General features: G+C 44.2%; 1 protein-coding gene across 1 annotated transcript in view; it reads left to right on the forward strand.

Annotated features, from left to right (window-relative positions):
- The window catches only part of LOC135224528 (propionyl-CoA carboxylase alpha chain, mitochondrial-like), a 309,211-nt gene that overhangs the window by 212,283 nt on the left and 78,913 nt on the right, over positions 1–18,015 (forward strand). Inside the window, exon 10 of the mRNA XM_064263599.1 lies at positions 1,379–1,523. Within this exon, the coding sequence (XP_064119669.1) occupies positions 1,379–1,523 (145 nt within the window). The remainder of the gene's footprint in view (positions 1–1,378; positions 1,524–18,015) is intronic.

The raw sequence follows: 18,015 nt of genomic DNA on the forward strand, positions 1-18,015 counted from the left end.
TTTCCACGAATAAAAGGGGGGAAAATGTTCCTGAGAGAAATCCACGAATGCGTGAGTCCGTGAATCCGGAAAATGTGAATACAGGGGTCCACTGTATATAATTACTGGGGAAGTTGTATAATTAAAAATGACATTTTTATGATAAAGCTTTAATCATGCTTAACCAGTAAGTATATAATCGGAGCCCACCCTCCGTCCCCTAGCATGAATTCCTGTCGATGAACATAAACAAGCTGAGTTCCTTGCCGTGTTGTTCCTCTCTCTTGCCCTGAAAGTGGGTGGGGCACTGTTACCTAACCAAGGCAAGTATTAGATAGTCAGGGTGACCATGAATTACGGGATTTTAACTGCTGGCGAGTGAAATTCCTAACTATATAATTACTGGGTGAGTATATTAAAACTATTTTATCATAAAAAGTTTTTTTATTACTGTATGTATTGCATTTGATTGTTTTCATGTTTTATTGCTAAATTTGTTGTGAAATGGCATTTTATTTTTGTATGTGAATTGGTACTGCATTTACATACAGTAATGTTTTTACTGTCTTTCCTCCATCTCTCCTCAGCAATATCACGACACCTGATAACTTAATATCATTCATTCATTAATCCTCAAAAACATAAATGCTCCCTCCCTCTATCTCAAGTTAGCTGTGCATCACTGCAATGACATAAGGTTTTTTTCATCATTTATGCTAAATTTTATTGTGAAAAGCATTATTATTTTATTTATTTGGTTGAATAAGTATATAACTAAATTATACAGTCTCACTCAGCTCACTGAACACCAGCTCAGTTAAGACTGTATTTTTTTTTTATTGTTACTGTATTGCATATGATAGTTAGATTTATTTTGGAATTCCCTTTTATTTTTTATGTGAATTGTTACTGCTCTTACATACATACGGTCATGTTTTTACTCTTCTCTCTTCAACAATATCAACACTCCCTTGTTCAGTCTCAATGTTGAGCATGACATCACTGCAGTGACATGATTTTGTACATCTTTTGTCCTAAATTTCACATTAAAATGCTTTATTCTCTTATTTATTTTCTTGAATATGGTCATCATTAAACTAAATATTGTAAAAAAAAAATGTGTTAATACAGTTGTTTTTATTGGATTCAGTAGATTGTCAAATACAAGTATAAACAAGACAATCAGTCAGTTTGAAGAAGTATGAGTATTTGTTCAACACTGAAACTGCCAACTTTAACTGTAACAAATGACAGAATTTTTTCTAAGATTTCATTTGAAAAATGGAATGTTCTACATAAGAAACATTCGACAAACAAGGTACCACTGTACTCAGTTAATTTTGAGGGATAGTAGAGTCTGGATTTAAACATTTTATTACATGATTTATCATTTTTTCAGGTGCGGTGTGATAGTGGCATTGAGGAAGGAAGTGAAATCAGTATTTACTATGACCCCATGATCTGCAAGTTGGTTTGTTATGGGGACTCTCGAGAGGAGGCAATCGAACGTAGTATCAAAGCTTTGGATGCTTATGTAATCAGAGGTACGTATTATTATTTGGATTTTAGGTACTTGGAATATTAATTGTGGCATGGATATAAAATTACTTGACTATTAATAGGATTTAACTGTCTTATGAAGTGAGTGAGTGTTAGATCAATTTTATTTCAGTAAAACTTACCAAACATTCATTTAGTCATATTGTTACCGACAGGACAAAGGATTTCTTAGTTATATCTGATTAGATTGGTAGACAGTCCACTTTCTATCTTCTCGTTCCAGTCATTCTCTACTTTTTTGCCAGTCATTCTCTACTTTTTTGCCATTGTGAGGGATTCACTTTTGAGAACTATGGCTGATTGAATGAATTTCACACCAGTTATGTATGGTTTGTTGTTGAGTTGTTATTCATAGGACAATGTTATATCATGAGTATTCGTATTAGTATCAGTGAAGCAAAGACTTGTTTGAAGTAATTGCCTAAATTAAAGTATGATGGCCACTCCCATTGTGATGATTGTATAGATCAGACTTGTAAATTAGAAAATAGATCTAAGGTTGGGCTATAGAGAAAATGAACTTTTGGTTAAGTTATATAAAGAAATTGAATGAAGACAGGAAGAGCATCAGTTTCAAAAATGTCTAATATGATGTAAGAAATCTTGCAGAAGTGTAATGAGTGTTCCAATCAATAATTTACTGACTTTTTTGCTTCCCCCAGGGGCAGTCAGACCTTCAGTGTGCTTCATGTGTCGCACTGTAGACATTACTTAAGGTTCTTTGCAGTGTCTCTATGGCCCCTAGCTGCAAACCCTTTAATTTTAAGTCTTAGCATATATTCTTCATAGAGAAGAAAAGCTTGCTTTTCTCTCTCATTTTTTTTCCAAGCAAGAGAACCTACACCGTGAACAATCTTGAGTTCAATTTCGATTCAAGTCATCTTAACTCTTGTGAATGAACTGAGACCAGGTCTTTCCCAGCGGGTAGATCTCACTTCCCCTGGTCTGGCTGAACAAGAGTTCTTGGGGCAGTCTGACTATGATCCATTTTGCCCCTCCTCAGACTCAAAACTTCAAAGAGCTCATCAGAAAGTTTTCTGCTAGTCGTATTGCTTACGATATCGTGGTTGCAGATGTCATTCTTCTAGCCTAGTTTACCTGAAGTTGATCATTTTCAAAGATGGGGTTGCAGTCTCGTCAGCAAAGGGTATCGGACTATGCTTAACTAAGTATCTATGCCTATACACAGGGGCCCAGCTTTGATGACCTTATTTTGTCTTTGGTGTGTATAAGCAAGGAAAGGATCAGGTCTCTTACTCAGAAGACATCCTTCTGAGTAACCTCTGGCTTCAACTAGGATGTACTAGTGAGTTCCAGCCTCTTCTTTAGTGTTCAGGCATATGTCCCTTACTTCCATTCTGCATCATCCTACTTGAAGTATGGTATAATCATCCTCTACATTTCACTTTCATAAGGAAGGAAACCAAAACTCTTACCTCTCTTGGCCTCCAACTTACCTAGAGCCAGCTAAAAGAGTTAGGAGAGCAGTTTGCCTTAATATAAGTAAAGCTAAGGAAGTCAGAGTAACCTCTAACCCTTTAGCTTACATATATTTCATACCTCGAACATCCATTCTGCCTTCGAACTACAGGCAGTCCCCGGGTTATGACGGTCTCGGCTTACGACGTTCCGAGGTTACGACGCTTTTCAATTATATTCATAATAAATTATTTCCAGGGTTACAACGCATGTTCCAGGGTTACAACACATGTTCCAGAGTTACGACGCCTACAAACGCTGATCTGGCAGATGAAATATGACACCAAAAATGCTAAATAATCAATATTTAAAGGTTTTTTTGATGAAAGATGCAATAAGAATGCAGTTTACCTAGTTTTGAATGCACCTAAAGCATTAAAAGTAAGGTTTTCTTAGGATTTTTGACAATGTTCCGGCTTACAGCAATTTTTGGCTTACGACGCGTCTCAAGAACGAACCCCCATCGTAACCCAGGGACTGCCTGTATTGGGAATGTAACCTATCTTCATTTCTCAATAATTTTATGGAAGTTAAAAGTGTGCTCAGACCATATCTAGTGGTTGGCATGTTATAGAGGAAGGAAGCATTGGACTTTTTCCTATAATCTCTTCACCTCTTAATAAGGTGTCAAGTCTTGCAAAGCCAGGGGGTGCAATGCACCCGAAGCACCCACCATTATCAGTGGATGGGTTGTGGTTTTACCTTGTTGTATTTGACACTATTATATGGTTGTTATATTTCGGTGCTGCACCCATGCCAAGGGCAGGCACCTATCATGACCTTTTTATAATGAAATAAATATATATATATATATATATATATATATATATATATATATATATATATATATTATTAATACAGGCAGTCCTCGATTAGCGGCAGGGCTTCAGTTCCTGCCCGCCAACGCTGAGCGATTTTCGAAGCTAAGCGATTTTAAAGTCTACGGCTGCTGCACACCTTCTTTCAGAGTACTAGACCAATTAACAGCCCTAGACCAGTCAAACGGCGCCATAATCCCACAGTGGTGCAATAAATAAAATTATATTTATGCAGTATAGTACTATAGAATTTATTGTACAGTACATTATAGTATTCTAAATACTGTAAAGTGAAAAAAGCCTACCTTTAATCCTTTGGGCATCTAGAGTATGTAAAAATATAGTAAGGTTTTATACAGTGTACAGGTAGCTATAGTATTCAAGTTACAATAATCCAATTTTACGAGAGACCAAATTACAATAGCCTAACTTTATCCCATCTTCTAGTTAAATAAGTTCAAAAACAGCAAAACAGAATGATGAAAGTATGGTTTTAACATTATACTCTTACACATTTTAACATTATACTCCTTACGTAAATGTGTACAGCCATGAACAACCAAACAAGAAACAACTTTTTTTTTCTAAGTACAACCGACTTGGATAACAACAACATCCGTTTGGCTTGTATTTCAACCATTGTTACACAGTAAACAATTACTGTAGTTATTATAAAAGGGATTTTGACGTAAGGAAAAATCTATTTCTGGGCGATTGGCTCGTGTCGCCAGCGAAATATCCTTTAATCTATTATTTCTAGGGTAAATGTACTAACACATACCAGAGAATAAATAAAATAAAGAAAAAGGTCAGTATAACTGACTCGCTCACCCTCCAAGAGGGTGTCGGTATGAACACTAGGCGAGTGAGACCACTACCACGAGCCAAATGCCAATAGAAATCTCCCACTACAAAAACCCTCCAAGAGGAGAGCCGACCCACAGAGTGAGCAGCTCGTACTACTACTACTCCATCCCATGCTGCCGACTGCTGCGCCTCTGGTGGCCATCCTGAAGTTAGCAGACAATCTTGGGCGAAGGGATGGGTAGGGTGGGATTTCGCTGGCGACACGAGCCAATCGCCCAGAAATAGATTTTTCCTTACGTCAAAATCCCTTTTCTGGGCTCAGCTCGTGTCGCTGCGCGAAATCGTACCAGAGAAATAGCACAAGATTGTAAACAAAAGTAATAAAATAAATCAGAATAGGTCTCAAATAAAAGAGAAAATAAATATAAAAAAGAATATAATTGCTAAAAAGATACAAATACACAGTGATACAAAATTAGAAATATGCTTAAATTACACTTAATTCTAATCATGTTTCTTATCATAAGTTTAAACCTAGTTGTAACTGAAGCTGAGAAAACTGCTCAAGCTGCTAATGACCATTATCGTGCATCGGCATCAAGGATAAAACTCCAGTAAACATATGCCATTAAACACAACCATAGATAAAATTTAGATAAAATCGTTTTAATCAAAACTACTGTGCTTGAAAGAACACATTTTACAGTTGGTTTCATGCTGATAAAAGATAAATAATGTAAAGTTCATATTACGATGATATTAAGGAAAATTGCGAATGGAATCACATAATTGTTCTACTTAATAAACATGCCGCCAACGTAATCTGTTAACGGAAAAAAAATTCAGTTCACAATCACAACAAGACATATTCAAGTCATATTTCCACCTAGAAAAAGGGATTTTGGCGAAGAAAAAATCTATTTCTGGGAGAAGACCTGTGTCGCCCAGTGAAAAATCCCTGTAGCTCATTTTTCAAGTATAAATATATCCTAAATATACCAGAGAAAAAGCTTTCATGGTATGCTGAAGTTACTACCCTCAGCGCGAGCACCCCGAAGGGTGTTGGTATAAGTAAAGGGGCGAAGTGGAAGCTACTATTCACAGATCCTCTGCTACTTAGAAGATTCCCTCTTCAAAATCCCTTTGCGGTGGGAGCCGTTCCAAGCGTCCCCCGCCTCATCCTCCACTCGCTACTACAACTAATACCCACCTGGCTAGCTCATTCCTGGAATATATCTCCAGGCTTAGATTGGCCAAGGGTGGGGGAAAATAAGGCGAAAGAGAAAAGGGCTGGGTTCACCGGGCGACACGGGTCTTCCCCCAGAAATAGATTTTTCCTTCGTCAAAATCCCTTTTCTGGGTTCGACCTGTGTCTGCCGGTGAAAACATATAAGAGAATTCCATCCAAGCCAAATAGAAATCAAACCAGTATATAAATGGAGGTTAATAAAAACCTAAGGTTTCATTGAAATTCAATTTAATGTCTAAACTTAATGTAGAAAATAAACTTATATACTACTTAAACTATGGCTTAAACTATGACTTAAGACTAATATTTACAAGAAACTGGTAATGCTAAAGTACAACATGGTACCTAAATTAACTGGACGGATATGTACAGATGGGACGTAAAACAATCATGGCTTTACGACCAATATTACAGTAATATATACATATGTTCCGATGGCGGGATGGCTAAGGCCCAGCCCGGCCCGGAAGAGATAGGTTGGTGGGGAATACAAGCGAGTCATGCAGGAAGGAGAAAGTATTAGGGAAAGGAAAACAGAAGGGCTAGAAGGAAGTCTATAAGGCACAATTATTCGGGGGAAACTATGCTTCCCGCTGCTACTGTTGGGAATTTAAGGGCCTCTATATTTTTGAGATAGTGGCGTTTAAATACTGCTGGAGATTTCCAACCCGTATACTTCTTCAGGTCATCAAAGTTCGTTTTGAAAATAGTTAATAGAGGTGGCTACTGCCCGGATGTCATGGACATGTGGGACTGAATCCGGATTGGCTTGTTTAATAAAGTTTTCAGAGAAATTGTCCCACCTTTCTCTCTAATAAACAGAGGACCTGAAGTCTTTTGAGAAGTCCTGGCTAGGAAGGATTTCAGGGTATTAACTGGACACAATGATGTGTCCTGCATAAGAGGGAGAATTTTCCAAGGAGTCCACCTGTTCTGTGGGTCCTCGTTTTTAGCCAGAAATTGCCGATCGGGTGATAGCAGGACTTCACCTGATGGGAGGAATTCAATATGGCCTGGATTCCTGGAGTTCAGATATTCTGGTGCCTGAGGCTAGGGCCATAAAAAATAATGTCTTCCTAAGAAGGGTTAGATATGGGCATGCCTCATTGTTAGAGTCCGAGGCAAGTTTAAGGACATCATTCAGGAACCAGGAGACCGACTGGGGGCGATCTGCTGGTCTCAAGCGGGCGCATGCTCTAGGAATCGAGGAGAAGTATGCGTCTGATAGGTTAATATTAAAACCTACCTGGAAAATCTTCTGTAATGCTGATTTTACCGTAGTAATAGTACTGGCGGCTAGACCCTTCTCGAAAAGAGATCTAAAAAAATGAGATGGCCAAATTTGTGGTCATCTTGTGAGCATCTGAGTCCTTCAGAAAGTTAGCTAATTTCTTAACTGCTGAATTGTATTGCCTGACCGTTGAATCCCTCTTGTCTGATTCAATAAATAGGATATTTAAAGGGTCAATGCTTGCATCCTGCTGAGCTGCAAACTTTATAAAGTCCATAAAGTTAGGGCACTCAGAATTCTGGAGGAAGCTGACACAGTCTGAGTTTTTACTACCTGCATCAGTTCCGGATGGGGGATCCGGTTGGGCTTGAGATTCAGTTCTAGAAGAAGTGGATACCAGTTGCTCTTTGGCCAGTCGGGTGCTACTAGGGCTACTTGGCCTGTGAAGGATCTCAGTTTGTGTAAGACCTTCATCAGAAGATTCACTGGTGGAAAAAGGTAGATTTTTTGCCAGTTGTTCCATTCTACGGACATTGCGTCTGTGGCGAATGCTAGTGGGTCTAGGTTGGGAGCCACGTAGCAGGGTAGTTTGTGGTTGGCTTCAGTGGGAAAAAGGTCTTCTTGAAGGCCCTGAATTTGATTGCCAATCCACCGGAAGGAATCTGCGTCCAGTGACCACTCTGACTCCAGCGGAGTTGTCCTGGACAGTGAATCCGCAATGACATTCCTCACTCCTGCTAGGTGAACTGCTGATAGGTGCCATTGGTTCTTTTCTGCCAGCAAGAAAATTGCCAGAAGAACATGATTCAACTTGCTTGACCTGGAGCCTCCTCTGTTTATGTAGTGGACTACTACTAGACTGTCCGAGACCAGTCTTATATGTTTCTTCTTGGCCGGAGACAGACGTTTCATGGTAAAGAACACTGCCATTGCCTCCGGGATATTGATATGAAACTTGTGGAATGTCTCCGACCATGTTCCTTGTACCTTTCTGTGCTGAGAATACCCTCCCCACCCACTTAGGGATGCATCCGCGTGGATAGTTAAAGACGGAGGAGGGAACTGAAGAGGTACTGACTTGGACAGGTTCCGGTGATCCGTCCAAGGACAGAGCCTCTTTGTCAGAATAGGCGGTATCACTGAGGTCCTGTCTCTGAGTCTGATATTGGCTCTTGATCTCCAGACCTGATCGATATCCTTTAATCTGGCCTTTAACAGGACGTCCGTCACGGACGGGAACTTTAGCGAACCTAGAATCCTTTCTTGGGCCCGGCGAGAAGCTTTCTTGCTCTTTAGAAACCGCTTCATGGCTTTTGCTATCTCTTTTGCCTTCTTGATTGGGAGAGATAACTCGGATCTGTTCAGGTCCCATTGGATTCCCAGCCACTGGAAACGAGAAGCTGGGGTGAGCCTGGATTTCTCTCTGTTTATCTGGAATCCTAGTGATTCCAGAAACTGCATCACCTTGTATGTTGATCTGCGGCATTCCTCGACGCTGGTTGCCCAAATGATCCAGTCGTCTAGGTAAGATACTAACAGAATGCCCCTCGTCCTTAGTACTTGTACTATTGTCTCTCCTAGTTTGGTAAATATTCTGGGCGCAATGTTGAGCCCGAATTGCATGACTCTGAATGAGTAAGCCTGTTTCCCTAGTTTGAAGCCTAGGTACGGAGAGAAGTTCCTTGCTACCGGAATGTGATAGTAGGCATCTGTAAGATCGATAGAGGTGGTGACGGCCCCACGGGGAAGTAAGGTCTGAACCTGCGAGGTGGTCAGCATGCGGAACTTGTCGCAGCGAATGTATGAGTTGAGACGGGACAAGTCCAGAATCACTCTTCTTTTGCCTGAGTCCTTCTTGGGAACACTGAACAGACGTCCGTGAAATTTTATGCGCCCCACTTTCTTTATTGCTTTCTTCTGGAGGAGGTCCTTGGTATAGTCTATCAGGTCCACCGTAGGCTTTTGATAAAAGGTGACTGGTGGAAGAGGCCCTTTCTCCCAACTCCACCCTAAGCCTTTCGAGACTATACTGTGGGCCCATGGACTGAAGGTCCATTGGTCCCGGAAAAAATACAGCCTCCCTCCTACCTGCAGACTCTCACTGGTTGGGTGCAGGTCTGGAGCCTCTGCCTCCACGGAAGCCTCTACCTCTTGCTCCGCCACGTAGTCGTGGGCCACCTCTGGCCCGACTACTTCCGGCATGCCTACTATAGGAGCGAGAGATCTCTCGCTTTATAGGTAGGGTTAAAGACCGGGGAGGTTACTATAGCCGAAGAGGTAGACGGCTGTGGGGCTGACAGAGTTTGCACCAAGACAAACTGCTGTTGGGGGTGCGATTTTGAGGTGGAAGGTTTTCCGACCTGGGAAACTGGCACTGCTTGAACAATTGCTTGTGGCCGAGAGCCCTGGTAAGGGTTATATCTCCTTGCTTTCTTCTTGGTTTTAGATTGGTGTCCGGACCCTTCGAACTGACGTTTGAAGGGGAGACCCCAGCGAACCCGAAGACTCTGGTTGGCCCTGGATGCCTCCTGGAGGATGTTGGTAACTTCCTCTTTTGGGAAAAGGTTTTCTCCCCAGATAGAAGACCTGATGAGCCTATTGGGCTCATGTTTTATGGAGGCACCTGCTAAGACATGCTTCCTACAAGCGCGCCTTGCCACAGCAAAATCGTACAGGTCTGACAGGAACGTTTGTAAAAGCGCCTTAGTCAGAACCCTGAACACTTGCTCCTCATTGTAGGTGGACGCTACCAACTCCGCTGCAGTGACGGAGTTGATAGACCTTGCCAGTCTGGTCTTTGCCTTGAATTCCGTCTTCACTAGGTGATCCGGAATTTTAGGCAATCTCTTGGAAAACAGGTCGGAGGCGCAGTCCGGGTCGAGTTTACCTGTGGTAAACGTCGCCGGAGCGTCCTTCCAAAAGTCTGGTCCGGTTGGAAAGAGAAGGGAGGTAGCCTCCGTCTCTCTCAATACTGGAAGTGGTTTGTCTTCTGCCGCAGCTTGCAGCGTTAATTCCGCCACCTTAGATGTGCATGGTGACGGAATGCCGTCCGGGGTCACAAACATGGTGAAGGAGCCTTTATGTGGCGTCAACTTTGTGTTAACGCAACCCCATTCGGACAAGGTGCGGACCCAGGTGTTTTGAGCCTGCTCTCTCGGGAAGATAACCGTCTCCTTGGGGACTATATCTACCCGGACCAGCGCATGTTGGGCCAGTCTCACAAACCCAGGGAATGGGAATTGGAGACCTGGAGGAAACAACTCAAAGTCCTCAATCGGCCGGGTTCCGCATTCTTCGATAGTGAGTTTCCCGTTTGAGAACGGGGCATGTAGTGCTAGCCTCCAAGGATTCTCCTTATCAAAAGGAGGAAGCTTGGACGCGTCCGGTACCATCATAGATAGCGCCGGAGTACCGGAGTGGAGGAGGCCGGAGAGCATATCCTCCAAAGGTTTTATCCTCTCAATCAGAGACGTAAACGCCTGACCGGAGGCATCCGGGGCTGAGGCGAGGCGCATTGCCTTCGACAACAGAAGGCTAGTGAAGGCTTCTAGGTCAACACCAGACTCCGCCGCCCTGGGGACGGTGGACTGTAAACCTATTCCCACAGTAGGGAAAGGGTTTAGGGCAGCAGGCGATTGAGTAGAGGTCGACGGCTGTGTGGCCGAGGATGACTCCTTCGCCGCTGGCGGAGCTGGTTTTGTGCCTTTCTTTAAGGTTTTTTTTTCAATTCCTTTTAAAATGAAGATAAATGATTGAATATTACTAGACTGTAAGACTTTTATGTTATAAATGCGTTTTTTGACCTTTTCGGTTGAGTCAAAGTTGACCGATCGTAGTTTTTTTCGTACTTATCGTACTTTATATGCAAATATTTCAAAAATGAGAAATGCTACAACCTTCCAATATTTTTTTTTATATTGTGCATGTTTTTGCGCACATTTCCATATATAAAACTATAAAATAAGCGTAATATGAAAAGGCACAAATATTAGGAGAATGTGACCTACGCGTTTCGGAGATTTTCGGCCGAGAATCGGCGCGTGGAGGGAATAAAAATATTTTTTTCAAATATTCACCATAAATCGAGATATTGTTCTAGAGACTTGCAATTTGTTTTAAAGTGAAGGTAAATGATTGAATATTACTAGACTGTAAGTAATTTGCTTACCCAAAAAAAAAAAATATTTATAATATATATATATATATATATATATATATAATATATACGTAAAATATATATATTACATTCTTCGATTCTGGTACCAATACATAAATAAAAGGAATGCAGGTGACACTTCTCTTTTCGCATACAATGAAATGTTCTTATTATTATTTATCATGCACACATTCAGATATATAAAAAATTGTAATAAATATAAAACTAAATATAAAATAAATGCAGAATACTCACTCGTAATCCTACTCTTCGTTCTATTCTTGTTTTCTCCCTCCTCCATTGAAGAGTCTTGCATTTTTTTCCACTCGACATGACGAGGTACAGGTGGAGGAGGGAGACGCGCGCCCTTACTGCTGATGGACCCGGCGGCCCCGTGCGCCCTCCGCTGTCGGTTTAGGGGGCGCGCTCCAATACATGACCTTAGTGTGGTACTTTCGGTCACACTCCCCTATCCTGCAAAGAGCAACTTTGCAGAGACGACAGAAGAACCGGGTGTCTCTCCTTTCTGCCATTCATATGGCACACCCGGCACCGTTTCTGCCTTCGCCCTTCTAAGGCCTCCAGTAGTGTGTTCCCCTGGCTGCAGCCGACACGCAGGGTCCACTACCCGACGAGAAGCGGTGATGGCGGGGCCGGCAGCAAGAGGGGCGGCGGCAGCAGGGGCGGTGCGGCAGCAGGCAGGGGGGGCGGCGGCAGCAGGGGCGTCGTCAGCCAGGGGCGGCGGCAGCAGGGGCGTCGTCAGCAGGGCGGCGGCAGCAGGGGCGTCGTCAGCAGCGGCGGCGGCAGGTCGAGCGAAGTGGGCCCTCCTATCTGCCCTTTCCTCTAGGGGCAGATCTGCAGCTCGGGGCAGGGGTTCAGTTATGGAAGGCCACTCATCAGGATCGAAGTTGATGAGGGCATTCCCGGCTACCTCTAGGAACTGTATGTGGGTCAACCTCGGAAGATTGTCACCGCGGTACCCACAGTACAGTATGTAGGCATTTTGGAGGGCCAACTGAAGGATGTATTGAGGAGCTTCTGTGTCCACCTTCTGGTTCTCCTGGCGAAGGGATAGTACTGGATGAGCTGATCAAAGAGATCAACTCCTCCCATGTGCCTGTTGTAGTGCCCAATGACAGTAGGCCGCTCGGTACGAAACTCCTTAAACACAACTCGGCCCTGTCGACGTGTCTTCTTCCGCTGTACGATCTCTTCTTGGATGGGTTCATGACTCGTCGTAATCATGGGGACGAGTCGGACACCCTTCCAACAGATGACGAAGACAGCGCCCTTCCGCCACCACTCTGTCTCTCCTCTTGCCAGGTGTTGCGGATGACTAGCGAACCTCTTGAGGACATTCGGGCCCCACACACCAAACCGAAGGGTACCACTGACGTGAAACACCTGCTTCATACAGTTCCTGGGCCAGGGATACCGAGTTATAATAATTATCCATAAACAGGTGATATCCCTGGTTACGGAAACGTCCCACAAGGTTGAATACAGTGTCATGCAGCGTGGAGAAGACCCCGGTATACACTGAAAAGTCCACAACGTATCCAGTGTTGGCCTCGGTAATGAGAAAGAATTTCACACCATATTTCTTTGGCTTCTTGGGGTTATACACTTTTATACTAAGACGTCCTTTGTAAGGCATCATCCCCTCATCCAAAGACAGGTTCTTCCCAGGAATCACGAGATTACTACACCGCTCACGGATATAATCCAACACTGTACGCACTAAAATGAGGCGATCACTGTTATTCCGGGGTATGGCCCTTCGGTTGAAGGCGTTGAAGTACCTGTCCAACGCCAGGAAATTATCACGGGACATAACGCCAGGCACATTCGGCATACATAAAAAATAATTTCTCCTCCAATATTGCCTGACGTCGACAGCAGGTGTCATACCAAAATAAATGTGGAGCCCCAAAAAATGCGCCATGTCAATGAGGTTGCAACCCCGCCAGTAATACGACAAGGTCGTCCTCAGCTCATACCGACAGTACCGAGCGTAGTCCACCGTCTCGTGTACCAGGTATTCCAGCAATTCCCGCGTCAGGAAAAGCTGGATGAACCCCAAAACAGTCAGGGGTACTGGTACGGTCATCCCAGGGGTTGCCGTGAAGGGGTGCATGTTAGGAGGGGTGGGGTCCTCGTCCACCCCTCGTCACTCTCCGACGACCGACCTTCACCTTGGCTGGCGCGACGAGCCGACCTTCTTACGTGCCCGTGCGCACGGGTGCGGGCACGATGCACACTACCCACCCCCCCCCGTTGGCCCATCACCCTCACTTAGGCCCTCACTTTCTGTATCGTCCTCTGCGATAAAACTTGAGCCCGTATCCCCACCCTCCCCCTCATCCTCAGATTCCCCCTCGTAAGCACTGAACCCACTGAATTCGAGCTCACTTTCGGGATGTGAGCCTCGAACGGACATTGGGGGCAAATATTCATCCTCACTTTCATCGGGACTGATGTCCTCATCACTCGATGACCATCCGCCATCAAAATGAGGACTTGCGACATGTTCCCGATCAAGCTCCGAAAGATACTCGTCTATGTCCCTTGGTTGGAGGCCTCCCAAATGCCTACGAATGCCCCTAAGGACGCCCACATGCTTCCTAGGGGTAACCAAAGGCATACGATGTGTTCCTGAAACACTTTCAGCCACACGTGGCCGCACAGAACGGCCTTGAGGCGCGGGGTCATGCTGGGTGCTTGGCCCCTCGCCAGCATCCAGGTCCAAAACTCGCCTTACTCGATCCCTTCCGACGGGTAAAACGCGCCTTTCACGGTTCACACGTCGTTGAGACATATCTATGAATGTCCTGTAGCAATACAAATGCTCAAAGTCTCGCACAAGTCCAGAAAAACACGCTTTTCACGAAAGATCGCTCTCGGATGGTGCGCTACTGATGCTGGCTGGAGCGAGAAGAAGGGATATCGCGCATGCGCACCTGGGTCACGCTTCAAAACAAAACAAGGCCTTGATCCGTGAACTCCCAGCATCCCCCAAGGCGCGTGATTCAAAAGTTTTAGGCTGGTAGGCCTATAAGTATTTTTCCGCGAATTTAAAAAAAAAACTTTCGTATGTCGACGTAAAATACGTCCAGTCGGCACCCGACAGACAATTTATCTCGACGTAAAATACGTCCAGTCGGCACCCAACAGACAATTTATCTCGACGTAAAATACGTCCAGTCGGCGTTTAAGGGTTAAGTTATTATGACATGACTTAAACACAAATGGTGTAGCGAAGAACTTACATGCTCATCAACTAGAGAGGGAACCATCTCATAGCACACCGTACACGTGTCGGGGTGCCAGACCATGTAGCTTTCCAGCTGTACCGCGCAGTTAGCGTGTGAGTGGCACACTACATGGCCATACGGCTTGCCTAGGGAGGCGGGGCACCCCTCTGCCTGGCAGCGGACCATCTGCAATGGAAATTGATTATGAGCACCGAACTTCGGTAAGAAACGGAGAGAGCATGCACCTTAATCTAGATGGGCCAAGATCTATTCGGTACATAAGATCAAAATAAGTACTATGAATAAAGTAATTACTTTGGGTGAGATTGCCTGGACTCGCTTCCGTCCCTAGAATAGTTATCGGTTCGTCATGCAGGATCTGAGGTCCGCCGGAGAGGGGGGGTGGGGGTTGAGAGGGGTTCTCCGCTACCCTCCCAGGCATCTGGCTGAGTTGGAAGGCTACGTTGCCTAGCCGGACCTAGTTGATGAATTCCGCCGAAGCCGAGAATTAAGACGGAATTAGAGAACTGGCAATACATTTCTCAATGCTCCGTTGCCGAGTGTGGGGTGAGTCACACCGGCCTGGTCATTATAGGACCGGAGCTATGTGGGGGCCCCGAAGCTCCATCCGCTAACTGAATTGTTCCCCTAACATCTCTTGTAATGCAGGAGGAAAGGGGCTGGTGCGGGGGGAAGTCAGTAGGGCATACCTCTGAACTTGAACGCACTAATTAAAAGGGAGCAAAGCTCCCCGCCCGAATTCCCCCGAGTGAGAAGGGTCGGAGAACGAAGCAACGAGCGACGGAGCTGCTATAATGAATGCTCCGGAGCTATGTCCGCCGACTGGTGCGGTACCGCTTGTGAGTCGGCGGCGTCTACTCGGAGACACACGGGGTGGTATATAAAATAATAACACTACACCACTCCCTCCCCCCTTATTTTACACTCCTCCCCTCCCCTCTAGTAAAAGGGGGGGGGGGAAGGAACGTGGCTCATGTGGTTGGTCACGAACGCCTGGCCACCCACCCGATCAGAGATGGGCCTATACCAGGTTATATGGCCTACCCTTAGTAGGGACAAGGCCGACTGGCTCATGGCCAGTCCGTGGTTAGGTGGTGGTCGCTTTCGATCAGGAGGCTATGCCGGGTAAAGCCAGACGCACCAGACTGGCATTACATAACATATACATGATATAAATGCTACAATATACTACATTCATAGTGAGGTCTAATGGAGTTGTAAGGATATTAGGCTAAGAAAGGAGGGGAGGAAGCACCTGTACGGATCCGGCTAAGTACCGAGAACACAACAAAACTGGGCAGGGTAGGCCAATTGATCTGCCAGACTGAAGTGGACGGTAGACCTCGACCAAACCTACTAAACCGAAATTCTTCAATCTAGACCGGCCGGGCGGGTACCTCAGCCAAACCTGCTAAACCGATTTGTTCGATTTAGGTAGATCCGAGAGCACACCGGTTGAGAACAATTATCTCATAACGTTCTTCCTGCTAGCCTAATAGCACCACAGGGGAAGTTAGGTGTGTTTAAGGGTACTAGGTAAGGGACCCCTAGCCTACTTCCTAGGCTAGCCTAGGCTAGGTTTAACTAGGTGAGGAGATGATGCAACTCCTCCAACCTCATTAAATCAATCATGTACAAAATCAAGACATATCTAAGATCATACTACACACACATATCCTCCTAATCCAGGATGGAGGGAGAACGAGAGAGAGAGGGGGAACAGCCCCTAACTCTCTTTTCCTGAATATGATAAATACGATAATAATGATATTGTGCACTGTTATAAATCATGCAGAGATAGGCGCCAACCCGCCCTTGAACTGCTGGGGAGGGGGCCTTTTATTTACGACATAAACAATGCACTGCTCTGTACCCCCAACGAAAGCCAAGAGCGGGTTAGGCCTACTCTAATATCAGTATGGATAGGTATTGTAAAACATATATGGTACTGATGACAATGCATCAATTTAGAAAAAGTACATATGCCTAACATATAATTGTAAATATTTCGTAGGAATTGTGTGCTGAAAAATTGCACGCGTTCCGATGACGCTCCCAAAATGGCGGCTCAGCTGACGGCGCCTACAATACTATTCTGAAGGGCCGAAGGCGACTTATGGGAATAATTCAATCATGAAAATCAAAAACATGTAAATTGGGGTACTCAACTTAGGTGTAGAAGAAACATCTGCCGTAGCCATGGTGAAAAATTGGACAAAACTGGGGAAAACTCCTGGAGCAGAAAGACGTGAAGCACACACAAAGACCGCTAATACAGGAATGTGCTAGCCGCGTGGGTATTAGTAGTAGTAGCGAGTGGAGGGTGAGGCGGGGGACGCTTGGAACGGCTCCCACCGCAGAAGGATTTTGAAGAGGGAATCTTCTAAGTGGCAGAGGATCTGTGAATAGTAGCTTCCACTTCACCCTTTTACTTATACCGACACCCTTCGGGGTGCTTGTGCTGAGGGTAGTAACTTCAGCATACCATGTAAGGTTTTTCTCTGGTATATTTAGGATATATTTATACTTGAAAAATGAGCTACAGGGATTTTTCACCGGCAGACACAGGTCAAACCCAGAAACACGTATAAGGAAAAATGACCTTGTCTCATATAAGTCAAGTGTCTAGATATTCATTTATGCTAAGTAGAAGCAAGAAAATTAGCTCAGATTGTGTTAAATATGGTGATACAAACTCGATTGTGTTAAATATGGTGATACAAACTCGTATTCCCCATCAGCTGATTTCCAAACCAAAACATTGATCGCTATGTTAGTAGTATTTTATAATACAATACAGGCAGTCCCCGGGTCACGACGGTCTCGGCTTACGACGTTCCAAGGTTACGACGCTTTTCAATTATATTCATCAGAAATTATTTCCAGGGTTACGACGCATGTTCCAGGGTTACGACGCATGCTCCAGGGTTACAACGCCTACAAACGCTGATCTGGCAGATGAAATATAACACCAAAAATGCAAAATAATCAATATTTAAAGGTTTTTTTGATGAAAAATGCATTAAAAATGCAGTTAACATAGTTTTGAATGCACCCAAAGCATTAAAAGTAAGGTTTTCTTAGGATTTTTGACGATGTTCCGGCTTACGACAATTTTCGGCTTACGACGCGTCTCAAGAACGGAACCCCCATCGTAACCCGGGGACTGCCTGTAATAAGAGACTACATACAATATTACTGGATACAGTGAAGTAATGTATAACTTTTTAAAAATATTTAAGGAAAATATGCATATTCACTTTTTCTTCTGTGCTTATCTTAATTTTCATCACTAAGCCATCTACGAAGCAGCGGCATCTCGAGCTCGTACAGTCGTACCTCAATTTTTTGCTCGTGTAAAAAGCAAAAAATCAACCGAGTTGCAGTTATATTTTGTACTTCTATCCCATGCAAAAAGCAAACAAATTGCAGTTGCAAAATCAAATGGATATGCGAGTTTT

This window comes from Macrobrachium nipponense, chromosome 12 (genome assembly GCF_015104395.2).
Source record: "Macrobrachium nipponense isolate FS-2020 chromosome 12, ASM1510439v2, whole genome shotgun sequence".
Lineage (NCBI taxonomy): Eukaryota > Metazoa > Arthropoda > Malacostraca > Decapoda > Palaemonidae > Macrobrachium > Macrobrachium nipponense.